An 18304-nucleotide genomic window follows, 5' to 3' on the forward strand; every position below is an offset into this window, starting at 1 on the left:
TTACCAAGGACCCTTGTGTGTGTGTGTGCTGCTCTTTGCTTTCTTGAACTTTTTTGTGTTATAAGTGCTGCTATCCCAAACAGCAGCAGAGAACTACTGATGAACTTCTGGCAGTCCCAGAACATAGCAGCAAGAAAAGCTGTCTCCACCTGCTGGTGAAAGAAAGATCCCAGCAGTTCAGACTGGTCTGCAGGATGACAAAGAATCTTAAGTTTGTATCAAACAATGGAAGGAAAAAAAAAAAAACCGACTTGCCTAAGGCCAGAGTGGCAGTGGGAATTGAATCCTGGCTTCCCTGGTTCACAGCCCCATTAGCCCACTCCTCCACCCCAATATTAAAGTTACCCTCCCTAAATCTTCTCCACAAAGAATGTTCCATGCCATCACCTGAGTTACGGAACATTTACACCAAAACTATAGCAATGTGATCACTGAGATCAAAGGGCTTAAGCCTTAAGTGTTTCTAACACCAATTAGTGTTGCTTTATATGTAGTCTTCAAATATTTCTGCTACTTGCAGGTCCTCACTGTAAAACTGTATGGCTTTTCTAGTCTGTTCAAAATGTAGCTTTCTATGCTTACCAAATAAAAAGGGATCCTTTCCTAGTGTTGGAAAGTGTTCCTTTACTACAGAAGGAAACAGTTTAATATTCACCAAAATGTTGAAAAAAGTGGTAGAACTACTAGGCTGCCCTAATGAAAGGAAAGACTCAACTGCAATGCATCTGAGTTGTCTGGAATTGAGAAAGTACTACTTACCTGATAATTTCCTTTAGGACTGTCAGATGAATCCAGAACAAGTGGGTTATGCACCTCTACCAGCAGATTGAGACAGAACAGACCGACACCACAGTGCAAATACCCCTGCAGTGACATCAGCCTGCCAGTTGTGTCTTCAAAAGCAACTGTGGACAGACTAGCAAAAAGCGATTAAAAACAGATAACCATTTCAAATACTCAGCCAACAGGCAACACTGAGCTCAGACAAGAACGTATAAACATAAGTCTCGGCACTGATTTAACACTTACTAGTTATCCCTGTAACGCAGTCACAAGGTGACCATAATGCAATCATTTGGCAGCCACAGGAGGGAAGCTGGATTCATCTGACTGTCCTAAGGAAAAGGAAATTCAGGTAAGTAGTAATTTCTCATTTCTCAGCACCTAGTCAGATGAATCCGGAACAAGTGGGATGAACCCAGCCTACTCCCAAATAGGGCGGGAGGCTGCCCACGTTCCTCTTGTCAGAGCTAGCCAGGCCGGTGGGGCTATGGAGACTCCCCTCCTTAGATGATTCATCTGCTGCCACCACTGTAGTTAGAGGAGACCTCCATCGGCAAGTGGACCCGAATTGAATAGTCCTGAGACTGCGAGTCCCACCGAAACAGCAGTGAGAACATGTGATCTTGCCCATACCACCACTTCAGGGTTTCCACCATTAAGCTAAGTACCTGCAGGTAAGACAACATGGTTGGGCACAGGGTGTTCAGATGGCGCTGCACCAGAAACTTCGGAGTTCAAGCTACCAGCAGGAAACACTCATCCAGCTTAGTGGCAAACCGAATCCCAAGGTATTCCAACAACCGAGCAGGCTAAAAGACTGCTCTTGACCAGGTTCACTACCCAGCCGAGCTCCCGCAACAGAAGTCAACTTGCAAGTCACCAGGTTGCTCGGTGCTAGTCGGCCAGTTGTCCAAAATTCCATCCTCAACTCTGCCGCAGCTACCACTTTTACCTTGGAAAAGGTTCTGGGTGTGGTGGCTAGACCAAAGGGCAGCACCTGAAACTGAAAATGGCATCCCGGAACTGTGAACCACAGGAAGGGATGTTCTAGTCTGATAGGAACGGGGCGACATGCCTTGAACAGATCCAGAGAGGTCAAATTCCCTATTGCATGGCCAATATCACCAAATGCAGTGTTCCTATGCAAAAATGCTTCCCTTGCAGATAACTGTTGATGCTTTTGAGGTCCAGGATGAGACAAAAAGAGCCCTCCTCCTTTGGCACAATGAAATAAATGGAATACCACCCTGTATTTTCTTGAGACATGGGCACTGGGATCACAGCCTTCGGACTGAGGAGCTTTGCCAACGTACCCTCAACTGCCTGTTTCTTCTGTGGGGAGTAGCAGGAAGACTGAACACGAACACTGCAAAACTCCATCGCATATCCTTCTTGTATCACCTCCAGGACCCACTGATCCAATGTTATCGACTCACTTCTGATAAGATGTGCCCTCTATCTCCTGCTCCTAAGGGTGGGTCAGTAAACCTTCATTGGGAGGCTCGGAAGGTTCCACTACCCGAGCCTCTGCCTTTTCAGGGTTGTCTGGGACGAAAGGACGGAGAATTACCGAAGGGTTGAATCCTCTGAAAGGTCACTCCCTCTGTAGGGAGAAAAATGCTTGGAGCGCTGTGCCTGCATCTTATCCTCCAAACTAGGAACCAGAGATTCACCCCACTTACTGGCCAGTTTCTTCAACTCGCTGCCAAACAAAAGTGAGTCATTAAAGGGCAATTTGGTAAGGTTAGCCTTGGAGATCTCATCAACTAACTTGTCAACCATAACTGATGCCTGACTGCTATCAAAGCCACCTCTTTGGTGGAAGTGCAGACCAAGATCACAGCCTGCATCTGCTGAGCAGTTTACCCCAGAGTCAACCTCCTAGGAGAGAAGCAAACAAGAGCAAGCCACCAAGGAACAAGAAGCAGTCCGCAAGGTCATTGCTACTGCTTCAAATGCTTAAGGAGTGTCTCAATTTTATGAGCATCCTTCAAAGGCCACTCCTCCTTCGGGAACAGTGGTCCACTTGGAGACTACACACAAGCACATCTACCTTCAGAAAGTGTAAGCACTCTCTAACCACTGGATCCAGAGGGTACAGGACTTCCAAAACCTGACCCCCTTTGAAATTGCCTCTGGGGCACCCCACTCAAGATCAATTCTTAAATGGCTTTCATCACAGGGGATAAACAAGAGGCTTTATGCAAGGAAACCAAAATGGGATTTGGCTCAGACACTGAATCTGCCCCAGGAGCTCCAAGCATTTTCAAGGTCTGGGAAATCAGAGCTTCTATGAAAGAACTGTATCAGTTCTATACATTCTAATCAGGGGATTTCACCATCCTCAGTCAGGATCAGCATTATCCATGCCATCTCTATCCAGATGTTCCGCTGCCACTAGGAGTATTCCAGCGCATAATGGAAGATCCAGGCAAGGATCCTACCTGCCCCTCTGCTCAAGGGCACCCCACCCAACTCGTCTTTACCCAGACCCACATTTGGCTGGGAAGAACCTGGCTTAGTGAAATCAGAGGAAGATAAGAATTCTCCCTGAGCCTCCAAACAGCATAGGCACAAATTAGCAGGCACTTCTGGCTGAGCCACCCGAACATGACAAGCAGTGCAAAGACAAAGATGATTAGGCTGCTCAGGTACAAGTGCCATTATGGCAGACAGTGCGCTGAGCAGCGGCCAAAGACATGCATCTAGCTTTTTAATGCACACTCAACCTAGGCACTCAAAACTTATGCAGCCAACACTTGGGCATCACACACCTAGGTGCCCAAAAATAAGTGCACAAAAGACTTACGTGTACAGTACTACTCGAGCGCAGCCACCAAATTGCCTCTGGGGCAATTTGGTGGCTGCGCACCAATTGTTCAGGTTTGGCTGCGCACCAAAAATGTTCAGGAAAAACCTCAAGACCTGGTTCTTCAAGCACTCATACACCTAACCTACGCCCACTCACCTAACATTCCCCCTACTCCTATCCTGCGCCCCTTCTCCCTCTCTCCCACTCCAACCCCACCCCCCTCCCCACCCCATCATACTCTTCAAGGCCCCATCCTTTCCATTGACTCTTCCTCCCCTTCCCCACCCCCCTTCCTCCCCTTTGCCTTTCCACCTCCTTTCCTCTGTACATATTCCCCCTTTCCCTCATTCTTTCCATTAAGTGTAAATAAGGAGATTACAAAGGACGATATAATCTCATACTCATGTATATTTACCCTATAAATGTAGATATCCCCCCTATATTCAGATTTTTCTGCTCCTCCAAGTTAGCTAACCTTCCTTACCTAACCTCCTTACCCATATATTACTTGTAAAAACGAAGCTATTATATGTAATCCCTATTGGTTTAACTGTTCTTCATATAATCATGCGTTAATTGTAAAGCCTGTTGCTAAATTTTGTGTTCTCTGTAAACCGATGAGATGTTCCCAACGTTCGTCGTATATAAAAGCCATTAAATAATAAATAAATTGAGATCCCACTGGGGTATAAGGCAGAACAATGGCCTAATGCACGTTACCCCTTTTAGGAAACACCCTGTGTCTGGATGCACAACTATTGGGGTGCCTTTAATTTGATCCCTATAGCATGTGATGGCTACTACCCAGACCTTCAAGAACAGAGCCAGTTCCTTGTCCAGGACTGATTGAAGGAAAACTAGAATCTGCGGGGTATCTGCTTCCCAGGGAGAAATGTTCTGCTTGGAACAGTTATCTTCAAAGTATATATGTGCTAGGGATGTGAAAGGCTTCCGTACTTTTAACAGATGAAACTGAGGCCAAATAACTTCTTTTGCAGGTGCACCTTTACAAGGGCCAAGCCACAACAGAATGGAGATCCACTGGCACTGGACCTTGCCAGAGAAGACCCCACTCCTTTGGCAGAACCAGTGGGGCTCCATCCAGTAGTCTCACTAGATCCATGTATCAGGGCTTCCTCAGACAATCTGGAGCCACTAGAGGACCAGGAATGGATGTTCCCTGCCTTCTTTATTGTTCAGCCTATAAGAGGCCATGGTGGAAGACAGTGGACTGAGCCCTGGCCATGAGTACATCTAGCTCTGCGATTAAAAAATGTCTGCTTTGGCAGATGTGTGTATGGGAGTCCCACTTACTACACCGATGTTCAGGACAAAAAGTCTTATCACACCGGTTTACATCAAACATGGGAAAAAGAGCGAAACATGAGAAAGTTACATAGAACAGGGAGATGAATTCAGGATAACTTAGTATGAAGATAAAGTTAGCAAGAAATTAAAATCTGAACTTAACTCAAATCGTGAGGGAGGATAGGGCTTTAAAGGGTAGAGGGGCGTGAAATTAAGGTTACTAGGCAATGGTGGTGGTAGAAAGATGTATTTAAGCACAGGAAGTGTTAGGAAGACTTAGGGGGAAGGAGAAGGACACATCAAGAGTCAGTATTTGCGGCTTTGTAGATTAAGGAAAGGCTTGTTTGAACAGCCAGGTCTTCAATTTTTTCCTAAATGCTTTGACTCCATGCCCATTCTCCTGCATCTAGCCCATTCCTGCTAATCTGCTTGCAGGTTTTTCCCTATGTAAACTGCTGAGAAGTGGAAATGTTCTTCTGCCCATTCGAACAGCCAGGCTGCTTCCTGCCCTAGCAAGGGGCTGTAAATATCCTCTTGCCTGTTGATATATGCCACCACTATGGCAGTATAAGAAAGCCCTGCTTCCCCCCTTACTAGTTAGGCCTTATGGCATCAACAGTAGGTTTGATCCCATAGGCAAGGACTCACATGCAGTCCCCCTCCAGCTGTGTGGTCACGCTGGTTGCTCATCTCCGGATTATCAGTACCAACCTTTAGGCCATAAAGTCTAAAAGATAGATAGTCCCATCCTCTGGGCACCTCCTGAGTCTGAAACATTAGCATTACATGGTCTATTAGTTTGAACACCCATTCTTGCTTTGTATTGAAGCAGGCTCTTGGAAATCTGGTGTTTGATGGTTCTAAACTGCTCTTTGAAAAATTCACTACTTAGCCTAACTGCTGAAGGAAGTGGGGTACTATTTCAGAGGCCTGACTGTTGTGAGTTGACTTGGCTCTATAAACCACTCTAGAAAGATGTACCATAATGCTCTGCATACGAAGGGCTTCTACCACCATCATGACCTTTGTGAATGCACTGGGGGTTGTTGCTAGGCCAAAAAGGCAGCACTTGAATGAAATCTTCACCCAATATGCAGAACCTTAATAGGTTCTGATGGGATACATGGATGGGAATATAAAAGTAAGCCTCTGCTGGGTCCAAGCATTTCTTGCCTTACTGAAGCCATTACCAACTTGTCTCCCTCTGGGAACATGTAGGTATCTGACCGACCCATTTTAGGTCCAGTACTGGGTGAAAGGAACCACAAAATATATTAAGTGCTATGAACCCTCTTGTTGGGGGAACTGAGTCAACTGCTTGTAGGTTCTGCAATTTTGTTAAGTGTACCACTGACTGCCACTCAAGAGGCAAGGCACAAAAGGGAGACCACAAAGACCTCCGAGATTGGTTTCTTGCACTTGGGGACATCTGAGGAGATTCACATCCACTAAGTACCACTTCAGTAGGCATCTCCCTACTGGGCCTACCTCCAGGAGGACCTGCTGAAAGTCACTGGGCTGAACAGCTGCCACCTGCTGCTGCAGGTGGATCTACTTTCATTCTTGTGACCCCCTGAAAAGACTGGCTCCTGCTTTGTGTTTGAAGGGACCAGTTTCGTGGGCTTATACCTATGCCCACAGTTTCCTGAGACAGACTGAGTTGGACTAGGACCACACCCCTCTTATAACCCAGAGTAAAAGCAAACTAGGTGTGTCCTCTGTCTCCATGAGCTGTGGAGGAAGGGAATTCCATATGGTTACTGATCTAGCAGGAAGAAAATGAAAAATTTGCATCTAACTTTTTTTTTAATCAAATCAACTATGGTTACTCATATTAGGTGTGAATTCCTCATATTGGATTTTCTAGAGATTTAGATTTTTTTTATATTCCACATTTTGGCATTTCAAAGCAGATTACATTCAGGTACTTAGGTATTTCTCTATCCCCGGAGGGCTTACAATCTAACAGGCCGATTCAGTAAAGTCCGCAGGAGAGCGAACGCCCGCTCTCCCGGCACGCACACAGGCCACGCGCCTGTGCGTGCGATTCTCTATTTAAATGAGGCCCGGCAGTAGAAATGGGCAAAAGGAGGTGCTAGGGACACTAGCGTGTCCCTAGTGCCTCCTTTTAGCCCAGAGCGGCGGCTGTCAGCGGGTTTGACAGCCAATGCTCAATTTTGCTGGCGTCTGTTCAAGCCCGCTGACAGCCATGGGCTCGGAAACCGGACGCCGGCAAAATTGAGCGTCCGGTTTTTGACCGGACAGCCGTCGGCCCATTTAAAACAATTTTTTACCCTTCGGGACCTCCGACTTAATATCACCATGATATTAAGTCAGAGGGTGCACAGAAAAGCAGTTTTTACTGCTTTTCTGTGCACTTTCCCGGTGCCGGCAGAAACTAGCACCTACCTTTGGGTAGGCGCTAATTTCTTAAAGTAAAATGTGCGGCTTGGCTGCACATTTTACTTTCTGTATCGCGCGGGAATACCTAATAGGGCCATCAACATGCATTTGCATGTTGAGGGCGCTATTAGGTTCCACGCATCTAAGGGCTAGTTTGCTTGTACTTGAGGCAATAGAGGGTAAAGTGAACCCTGGTCTCTTCACTTGTAGCCCAGTGCTCTAACCACTGGGTTACTCCTCCACTATCGGGGCACATATAGAAAAGCAGTTTAAAAAAAAATTGCTACAGCACCAGGCATCCTACTAATCACATTCTGAGATTCCGACATGTTCAATGCATGGTACTGTCAAATCTTGTACGCAGGCTGTATAGCTCCATGAAGATACACACTCGTAGCACTAGTGTGAAAATACATGCTAGACTATGTGCATTCATAGTCATTTAAGTTGATGGGCAAAAGCAAACCAATCCAAACTTTCAGCCACAGCTGGAGTAGATATCCTAGCTTACTGTGGTTAGCCAGAGGATCATATCTGCAACTATCACAATGGTAACTACTGCCATGGAGAAACAGGTGAATATAGAGTATCTTCCCCAAAATTTAGAGTATGGGTCCAAGATATCCATAAATGTGAGTTCAGTTTTAGTATATAACTAGTATCAATTGTTCACAATCTGTACAAACAGCAAATTTATAACATCACAAAATTGTGCAATATATATGGTTAGATATAAGTCACATAAACAAACCATATCAAGCTTATGACGTGTTTCTCAGTATATCCCATTTATACTACAGGGCAACAAGCCAAGTTTTGCAAATGGAAAAGGGTTGAGTTGAAAGGAGAAATTACCAATTCCCAATGAGTAGCAGGCTGAATAAGTTGACTTCACAGCTATAGTCCCCTCCATCAGCCTGCTGATATTCTCTGAAAAAGCCAAACTATGGACAAAACTAATTTTATCAGTCAACCATTAATGTTTCTCAACCAAGAGGAACACTGAGTTCAGCCAAAAGAAGTAACATCTAGCAAACTAAGGGCTAGAGAAGCCACTTAACCAATTTTCAATGAAGAGCAGGAGAAATATAGTCTATATAGCTTGCCCAAAGAAAGGCTAACCTCACACTTAAACATTAGCAGCAAAGAGGAAATAAAATAGTAATTTCTCCTTCCTCAGCGCTCAGGCAGGTCAATCCCAATGTGGGGGTTGTTCAAACTAATCTCAAAAAAGGGTGGGAGGCTGCCAGCAGTCCGGTCAATACCACCCAAACAGCATCCTCCCTAGCTCTAACATCCAAGTGGTAATACTTGAAAAAAGGTGTGCAAAGATGACCATGTCACTGCTCAGCAAATGTCAGCCAGCAACAAAAGTTCCACCCTTGAAACTGCTCGAGTCCTCATGGAATGTGGTCTGCTTGTGTAAGACAACCCCAACATCCACATAGGCTGCCACAATGACTTCCTTAACTCAGTAGGCAAATGTTGCCTGCATGCCAGTGCTCCCTGCTTACCTCCACCATGGAGTACAAACAGGCGATCATACTTCCAAACAACCTTAATCTACAAGTACTGCAATAAATGACACTTGACATCTGAGAAACACAAGGCAGTACTCCACTTCATCTTTGTCCCTGGTCCAAGGCAGGCAGAGAAATGGACTGATTCAAATGAAACTGAAGCTACTTTGGGCAAAAAGGTGGGTACAGTCAAGTGTTTAATCGTACCCAAGTCATTCGGAGAAAAGGCTCATGGCAGAGAGCCTGCAGCTCAGATCTGAACAGACTGCTATCAGAAAAGCAGTCGGAGGTAAGCAGCAACAAGGAAAATGCAACAAATCAAAATGTCGGACCTGCCAAAAACACAAGGACCAAGTTAAGGTCCCACAGAGAACACATCTGGATGGGAAGACAAAGTCCCTCCATTGACTCTCCCCTATAACAAACCAGGGCTGCAACTTGAATCTTCAAGGTGTTAAAAGCCAAGGAATATCCACCTTGAGCAGATAGTAGAGTACCTTGCTCAGAGCACCAGGCCTATGTTATAGGCTAGCAAAAGTAGAAAATTTCCATGCCCGAAGTGGAAATTGAAGTTGGTTTTTCACTTGCAGCAACCAGAGCCCTTTTAATGGGCTAACCACAAGACCAAACCAGCCCAGATCCTCGTGCAGAATGGGCTCCTGATATAACAGATCCATCCAAGATGGTAGCCTGAGAGGGGACTGCCCACCAGAAGTCTCTAGAATCAGTGTACCATGGCCTTTGAGCCAAATCCAGAGCCACTAAGGACAGTGTTGACTTGCAATCTTCTGGACCAGACTGCTTAGAGGCCAAGGCAGAAACATACAGAAGGGTACTGCGTGGTCACTCCTGAACAAGAGCATCTAAGTCCATTGCTTTTGGGTTCCACCTTCAACCGAAGTAGTATGGCACATTTGCACTGAAGGACACTAATGTGTCTAGATCCGGTAGGCCCCAGTGGTTCATCTGGAGCTGAAAGGGCTCATCCACCAGCTCCCATTCTCCTGGGTCCAAGTTTCTCCTGCTGAGAAAATCAGCTCAGCATATCCACCTCACATTGCCAAAGAGGATATTGTCTTAGGAGATGCTGCTCTGCCCACACCATAAGCACATCTATCTCCTCCAACCCTTGACTCTTGGCTCCACCCTGATTGATGTAAGCCACAGTCTTCGCATTGTGACATTATCCAGATCACTCAATCCTAATTACTCAGCGAACCACAGGCATGCCAAGTGAACCACTCATGCCTCCAATCTGTTGATCCACTGCTGCTCTGCTGCATTCCAGCACCCTTGCACCACCAACTCCTGATAGTGAGTCCCCCAGCCCCAGAGGCTTGCATCTGTCGTGAGTACAAGCCAATCCAGTGTTATCAGGAATGTTCCCTTCCTGAGATGATCCATGTGCAATCACCAGTCCAACTGGGATCTCACCTCTAACTGAATGAGCAGCCTCACCACATATTTCTTTGACTGTGGACTCCATTGGAGAGCAAGGTATGCTGAATACTACACATGTGGCCTCAACCAGGGAAAGACTTCTAATTGGGCAGCAATCAACCCCAGGGCCTGAAGATAAGACCAGTCAGATGAATAGAGTTCCGCAGGCATCAAACTTGCAGCAATGTGTGGATCTGAGACTTCAGCAGAAATACTCTGCCCTCCCTTGTATCGAATCAAACCCTGATATGCTCTAGGGTCTGAGATGGCTGCAAATTGCTCTTGGCCATATTCACCACCCAGCCTAGTTCCTGTAGCAAGGAAACCACCCTACAGGAAGCACAAAGACTCTTTCACTGTCTTGACTTGAATCAACCTAGTTCATCCCTACCTAGGTGACAATGCCTTCCTTGCAAAGGGCCGCTGCTACCACCACAGCCTTGGAAGAGGTCCTGGGCGCCATGGCTAGTCTGAAAAGCAAGGTCTGAAACTAGTAATGACTATCCAGGATAGCAAGTCAGAGGAGCCGCTAATGTTCCTACCAGATGGGAATATGCAGCTATGCCTCTGTCAGATCCAGAGACATGAGGTACTCTCCTGCTTGAATAGCCATGACAGAGTGCATCATTTCCATCCTGAAATGTGTGACTTGTAGATGTCTGTTGAAGCCCTTGAGATCCAGTATGGGCCGAAATAGCCAACCCTTCATGGCCAGGAGAAAAACGAAACAACCTGTATTTTGCTGCAATCCAGTAACATGAATCACTGCTCTCAGATTCAGCCATTGTAATGTTGCTTCCACTTCTGCCCTCTATGGGGAGTTGCATGGAGAGACCATGAAGGTATAAGAAAATTGGGCATCCAAATGGCAGATTAAATTTAATGTGGATAAGTGCAAGGTGATGCATATAGGGAAAAATAACCCATGCTATAATTACACAATGTTGGGTTTCATATTAGGTGCTACAACCCAAGAAAGATCTAGGCGTCATAGTGGATAACACATTGAAATCGGTTCAGTGTGCTGCGGTAGTAAAAAAAAGCAAACAATGTTGGGAATTAGAAAGGGAATGGTGAATAAAACAGAAAATGTCATAATGCCTCTGTATTGCTCCATGGTGAGACTGCACCTTGAATACTGTGTACAATTCTGGTCACCACATCTCAAAAAAGATATAATTGCGATGGAGAAGGTACAGAGAAGGGCTACCAAAATAAGGGGAATGGAACAACTCCCCTATGAGGAAAGACTAAAGAGGTTAGGACTTTTCAGCTTGGAGAAGAGACGACTGAGGGGGGATATGATAGAGGTGTTTAAAATCATGAGAGGTCTAGAACAGGTAGATGTGAATCGGTTATTTACTCTTTTGGATAGTAGAAAGACTAGGGGGCACTCCATGAAGTTAGCATGGGGCACATTTAAAACTAATCGGAGAAAGTTCTTTACTCAATGCACAATTAAACTCTGGAATTATTTGCCAGAGGATGTGGTTAGTGCAGTTAGTATAGCTGTGTTTAAAAAAAGGATTGGAGAAGTTCTTGGAGAAGTCCATTACCTGCTATTAAGTTCACTTAGAGAATAGCCACTGCCATTAGCAATGGTAACATGACTTAGTTGTTGGGTACTTGCCAGGTTCTTTTGGCCTGGATTGGCCACTGTTGGAAACAGGATGCTGGGCTTGATGGACCCTTGGTCTGACCCAGTATGGCATTTTCTTATGTTCTTAAGGACTCGACCTGTGGATCAAGGGAGGGAACACCCCTGCCATGTGTCCCACTCCCCTCAGAGATGGGCCATCATGAGCAAAATCAGGAGGTGGTAAATCTCAGAGCATCCAGGCAGCACTGATAGGCTTAAAGAAAGCTCCAGCTAAATGGCCCCAATGTGGCAAGCAGCACACAAATGGGTGTTTAGGCCCCATGGGTGCCATGCTGCAAGGTTCATGCCCAGATTACTTGTGTATAAGCCTCACCCAAAATGGATGCACAAAAATGTACTTCCAAGCACATGCGCCTAGGCCGCTCATCCCAACTGGATGCCCAGATGAGAATGGATGCACAGGTGTGCACTGACTGCAGCAACACACAAAGCTACCCCACGGCCTACCATGCACCACAATGGGAAAAGCCAGGGAGCAGGGCCTAGCCAAATGCCTGCACTCTCACCTCACAGAACTCTAGATGTGTGAGCGGGACAGTCAAATGCCAAACAGACCCTTCTATTTTCTTCCTTAAAAAAAAAGCGCAAACTTTCACCTCAACTTAGCCCTCCTTGGCAGAGAGCAGGCACGGTTCCCAGCTACAGGGGGGGAGAGGGATAAAGCCTTCACCACTGAGTGAGTCTCAGCCTGCAACCACTAGTTCAAGTTTAGGTACATGACAGTCAAGGCTACTGGACTGAAGGCACTCTACAGAGGGAGGGACCACACAGTATCATCTCAGGAGGCAAGTGGTGCTACATATCTCCTTTCCAACTTTATTTTACTCACAGGCAACCCACCCAAAGGGAAATGCATGTACCATCTGCTGGAGGCTGAGTACTGCCAGGCTGATGTTTGGGAGGGACTATATAGCCTTCACATTAACTTTTGCCAGCAGATGGAGACAGAGCAGAGGTATATATCCCACTCATTGGGACTGACCTGCCTGAACATGGAATAGTTTATATTTTACTGTTACAATGCAAAGTAGAATATTCATACAATTGTCAAAGGGGGTTGTAAAATTTGGACACCCAGGTGAAGTACTCCATAGAACATACTGCCTAACTTTTAAAAAGGTCTCTTCATTGTTAGAAATCACTTTGCAAAAGAAAACTCTGAAATGCCTTCATATGAATGCTGTGTGACTTCCAGGTTCTGTTTAAAAAAAAAAATCATATGCCTTGAGTTTTAACATGTCTTCAGAATTTGTCACTAGACAATACTATCCCATTTCCCCATCCAGGTCAGACATCAGTTCCAACAATATTTAAGTCTGGTATTCACTTAATTTTTCTTGAAGCCATTTTGTACTTTGCTCCCATGATATACCCTATATTTCGTCACTTGATCACCACAAAACAGCCACAAATGTATATAATATGTACACATCCAATACAAAAGTCACCTTCGCACATGTGAACATTTAATCATGTATACACTATACACTTAATTACTGCACACAGACTATTCCAAAATGAAGGCCATCTAGAAAATTCAAGATTTAAGCTGCTTCAGGCACCAATTCAGCCACTACTCTGACACATTGACCTTAGAAGGCTGCAAGTCTTGTTTCTCCTTTGAAAAGTGCTGCATAATGGAAAGTTTTAGAAAAGATTTAGATACCAACTAAAAAACTTTGGAGATGGGGGGAAAATGTATGGTTCTTCCTTACACTTTTTGCTTATTTTTTTTGTTTCTTTGACTTTGTTCTATTTCTTCAGCCCAGGAGCACTCTCTTCCCTAACTTCTACAGCAGGCACCTGGGCAACCTGACCAGGTTTTTCCCACTCCTGCTGTGCTATATTCCACATGCTTGAGCTACTAAGTCAGGGGGATAGCCAGAGGGTCCAAAGTAACTGAACAAGGAGGGGGAGAGAGAAGGGGACAAGGAGAGTTCAGCAGGTAAGAGTGCACAGGCAAGGAGATGTGGGGTGGTCAGGAATGCTGGGCAGGGACATGTGATGGGTTGATTTAAGGGCGTAATTAGGAGAAAAGGATGATAGGGGAGCAACTAGGTGCAAGAGCTGCATGTCAGTTTTGGGAATGTGAATTTCTTCTATCTTTGTGCTTTGCTTAGTGTAGGAAGAAATGTTATTTGTTTCTTGTTCTCCACTCTGCATGCAGTGCAGAACTGGCTTTTTTATGTTCCCATTCCAGTTTTTGCCTCAATATTTACATTTTAAGTTCAGTGTGTGACCAAGATGAGGAATTTTACTAGCATGTAAGCATTTATATCAGTCTTATTTGATGGGTTTTCTTAAGGGACATGCATTGGTGGTACACTGTCTTTTCATAGTTGAGGGCTTTTGCTATTTGATTCCTTGGGGTTAGTGCTCCAATGGTATGTCAGATGCTATGTGCTGTTTTGGTTTTTTTTGGACAATCAACTGGAAATAGGAGTATGTTACTGAGATAATAAAATATACGGTACTTTGTATTATGAGTTCAGGGAAAAATCCTAAATTCTGCTCTGCACCCACAGTTGAGGATCAGGGGGTTCCTGTGGACACATTAGCCCTGTGATAATGTGTCAGTATCATGTATGTCAGCATATCATGTGTATTCTGACAAAAGACTGAATCAAAATTCACCTAGTTCTAGGATCAAATGTACATAAATTAATCTCAATATTCATTATGGAAATTTAAAACTTCCTGTTTATGGTACTTGAAAGTTAAGTCCATCATTCCTAAATAGTGTATGCAATAAAACTCGTGTCTGTCATAAGATACACTCAAGATTTACCTACAGTTGTGCACATTCAACTCCCAATGCAGCACAGAGTTTGTAAATGTCTTATGGTTAGCACCTCTGCCATGTAAATCAAATCTAATGAGGGCATTAACTATTAACCACCACCCCCCTCAAGCAGAGATGTGAAGGATAATCCCATATTTGGTTAACTCAAAGTTTGACTCCTGGATTCAATGTAAAGTCTATGGGGCTGAATCCAGAGTTCATGGTGCTGAGATTTATGTGCAAAAAAACAGGCATTGTGTACAGACATTTTGTGCATATAAACTCTGTGCAAAAGTATGAGTGAACATTTTAGCCTGGATTTATATGCATGTTTTCAAGTCAGCACATTAATTCCTGATGCATTTGTATACAATTAGCATATTGTATACGGAGTTAATTTTATGAACACATGCATTAAGAAACTATTAATCAACTTTCAGTACACAAGTTTTAACCCAAAGCATATACTGGCCCCAAGATATACTTTTATCATTGCTTGGCTCTAAATAAACTTTTTTCAGGAACTTCGTATCAAAGTGTCACTAGTCTGTTACATCAGCTTCACCTACTGCACAGATAACCAGGCTGAGGAAAATATCAAGCTGTATTTCTTCAGAATAAGTCAGGATTCTGATTCTGGAACATTTTTCTTGACTGTTGGTGATGCATCAAGAAAGAAAAAAAAAACAGTTCATATCTCAGCAACTAGGCTGTCTTCTGAAGCTCCCAAAAGTCATAAATGTGTTAATACTCGACTAAATGTTCAGTCATTTTGAAAAATGTATCTGCTAATGTGAATTGACTTAGTGGACAATTTAACACTTTCAGATTACCAAAATGGGATTGTCCACGTCAAGAATACCCGACTTACTTTTCCTAGTTAATTCCTGTACGCCCAACAAAAAAAACAAACAATCTACACTCAGAGTGAATTAACTCAGGGCACACTGCACAGTAACTAGTGTCCCAGTAAAGATAAATAATTTCACAATAAATGAGCTAAGTGAAGTTATTCTTCACAAATAGGAGCAGCTATGCCACTGTTATGTCTCAGCTATATTCAAATGTTCTCCCCAGTTTAACCTTAAAATTCACACAATCTGTGGAAAAGAGACACATGGCTTTTGAAGCCACGTCCTTTACCCCCAGAGCGCTAACAATTCTTACAGAATTGCATTTCAATGACAACCAACGTCTAGTAAATGCTTGCAAATATGGAACAAAAAAAGTGTGGGACATCAGTAGGCTCTGAACCAAACATACATGATTTCTGTATCAAAAGCATTTCGACAAGGAGCAGTTTTCACAAGATTTACCCTTACAGCTCCAATCCACAGGAACTTTTCTTAAATCAAGGTTAAACTTAATCCCACCTGCCTCCCCATACCACTCTTCAGTTTGGGGAATTCAATTCGATCATTACTACAATAATCATTTTAAGGTTGATAAACATCCCGTTTCAAAATTATGCAAAATTAATGCTCCGTGGTATGAAAGTTTCCCCTACAATTTAAGATTTAAAAAAGTGTTCCCGTTTATGGTGTAGTCAGTCTTTGCAGTTATTCGAAATCCGGATGAGCTCTCTCTTTCACGCCCACATGTTTCCATTTCCTAACCACATCTCGCTGTTCTGTCCTCGATTTATCTGAGCCCAAGCTGGGTCGGTTTTCCTCCTACTCGGAATTACAATGCGCTTCACGGAGAGTTTTGACATCTGCTTCCTCGTACCCTTTCCGTCAAGGAATTAAAACGCCCGTGGACTCAACGTCAACCTGTCATCAAGCAAGAGGGCGAAGGGGCAGCCTGGTGCCAAGCGGGTTCCTGCACGGACTTCCTCTCTCCATCGCCCCCGATTTTCTCTCTACTTTCCCCTCCCTGCGTGGGAACGACAATCAGTGCAATAAATCGTGCACGAAACACACAAACACGTAACCTTTGATATCAAAGTTTAAAGGACTCGGGACACTCCGTGCAAAAGCTGCAGCAGAACTATATAAAAAAAAAAAAATAAGACCGCCCCCTCCCTCTATAAAAATCCTCTAAACAGATCCGAATGTATCAGCTTCGGCGTTTCCCCCTCCCCCCAATAAAATAAGTGAATAAAAAAAAAAAAAAAGATACCGGCTAGGTTGTGAGAAAACAGCGAACAAGGGAAGATGAAAAGCGCGGGTGGAAGAGAGGACCCTCGTCTCCCCGGCACAGGGGAAAAAAAAAATAGAACCGGTACCAGGAGACAAAGCGCCTTTCCTGAACCTCTGCCCCCTCCTCTGTCCTCCCACCCCCTACCCCTCCATTTCCACTCGTGGTCTCAAGCAGCGGCAGCGGCTCCCCTCCTCGCGCTCCGGCGGCCGTCTCGGATAAAAGCCACCGAGCGCCTTGGGACTTGGGACAAACACCCCCCCCCCCCTTTCAAACAAACAACCGCCTCCCTCCCAAACCACGTAGCTTAAGTGCCCCCACCCCCCGGTCCCAAACACCTCCGTGCCCGAACCCCCCACCCGGGGGAACCCAACTCACTGAACGCGAAGCCTTTCCTTACCTTCCAACAGCCGTTGGATGATGCTGTCGATGTTCAGCTTGTCCACATCTGCCATCCCTCAGGACCGAGCGCCCAGGTTTAAAAAAAAATTAAAAATAAAAAAAAAAATAATAAAAGAAACCCTATACAAGACTAGAAAACCGCCTCCTCTTTTATTTTCCGTCCCTTTCTGTAACAGGGTAACGCCAGCTTTCTCCGCTGAGCGGGCAACAACGCGCCTCCCTTTCCACTCCGGGCGACCCGAGCCGGGAGGGGGGGAATCAAAATGGCGAGCCTCAGTCAGGCCGGCGGCGTAGGAATATGCACGCTGCCGAACGGGAACTATTTATCTACAGAGGGGGAGGGGGGGTAGGGGCCGCGGGCACGCCGGAGTCAAAGCACACTTCACGCAAAGCGGAGCCTTCCACCAGAAGGAACCCAGAGAAGCGGCGACGGCTCGGCGCTTTCTAAGCTCCTGTGTCGCTGGAGCTGATTGAAGTGAAAATTAAGCGTCCCTGCCCCTTTCATAATTTTATTATGACAGACTGGCAAAACAATGAAGGCGTGTAACCAGTGATGGAGCAAACATTTATTGAAGACTCAGCTTTCTAATCATTTAATTATATTAATGTCCTGTTTTAATGATGCTCAGTTATTTTGATGTTTGTGGGAGATAGTTAAATGCATCCATACATAAAACTAATCATATGCTTGCCTACTTCTTTCATGTCCAAATACAATAGTTTCGGCTTTAGAGCTATTCCACACTTCTCAGCTCACAGAAGCGTCATCCTTCTAACTAACCTAAATCATTTTTCTTTATAGACTGTAATGGATTCACCTTCTGAAATATACGTAAAAAATTACAAAAAGCTCAGTGTTTCAGCAAATACATAACTATGTAATTCCAGTTCCTAAAATATGCTTGAAAAAAATAGAATTTAAAGGCTAAATAAGCCAATTATCAGATTGCTGTATTAAATAACCATCATGAAAAAAAATAGGTAACTATTAAAGTGCTTAAAATATTACATTAATAAAAAAGGGGTAAAGAATGCATGAAAAAGCACAGTGCAAA

The 18304-nt window shown here is 44.5% G+C and overlaps 1 protein-coding gene across 1 annotated transcript in view; it reads right to left on the reverse strand.

Annotated features, from left to right (window-relative positions):
* Nucleotides 1-17637, reverse strand: part of PPP1CC (protein phosphatase 1 catalytic subunit gamma) — a 76875-nt gene extending 59238 nt beyond the window's left edge. Inside the window, exon 1 of the mRNA XM_029571053.1 lies at nt 17248-17637. Coding sequence (XP_029426913.1) covers nt 17248-17302 — 55 coding nt within the window. The 5' untranslated portion in view covers nt 17303-17637. The remainder of the gene's footprint in view (nt 1-17247) is intronic.
* Between the last annotated feature and the right edge of the window lie 667 nt (nt 17638-18304).

This window comes from Rhinatrema bivittatum, chromosome 11, assembly GCF_901001135.1.
Source record: "Rhinatrema bivittatum chromosome 11, aRhiBiv1.1, whole genome shotgun sequence".
NCBI classification, from domain to species: domain Eukaryota; kingdom Metazoa; phylum Chordata; class Amphibia; order Gymnophiona; family Rhinatrematidae; genus Rhinatrema; species Rhinatrema bivittatum.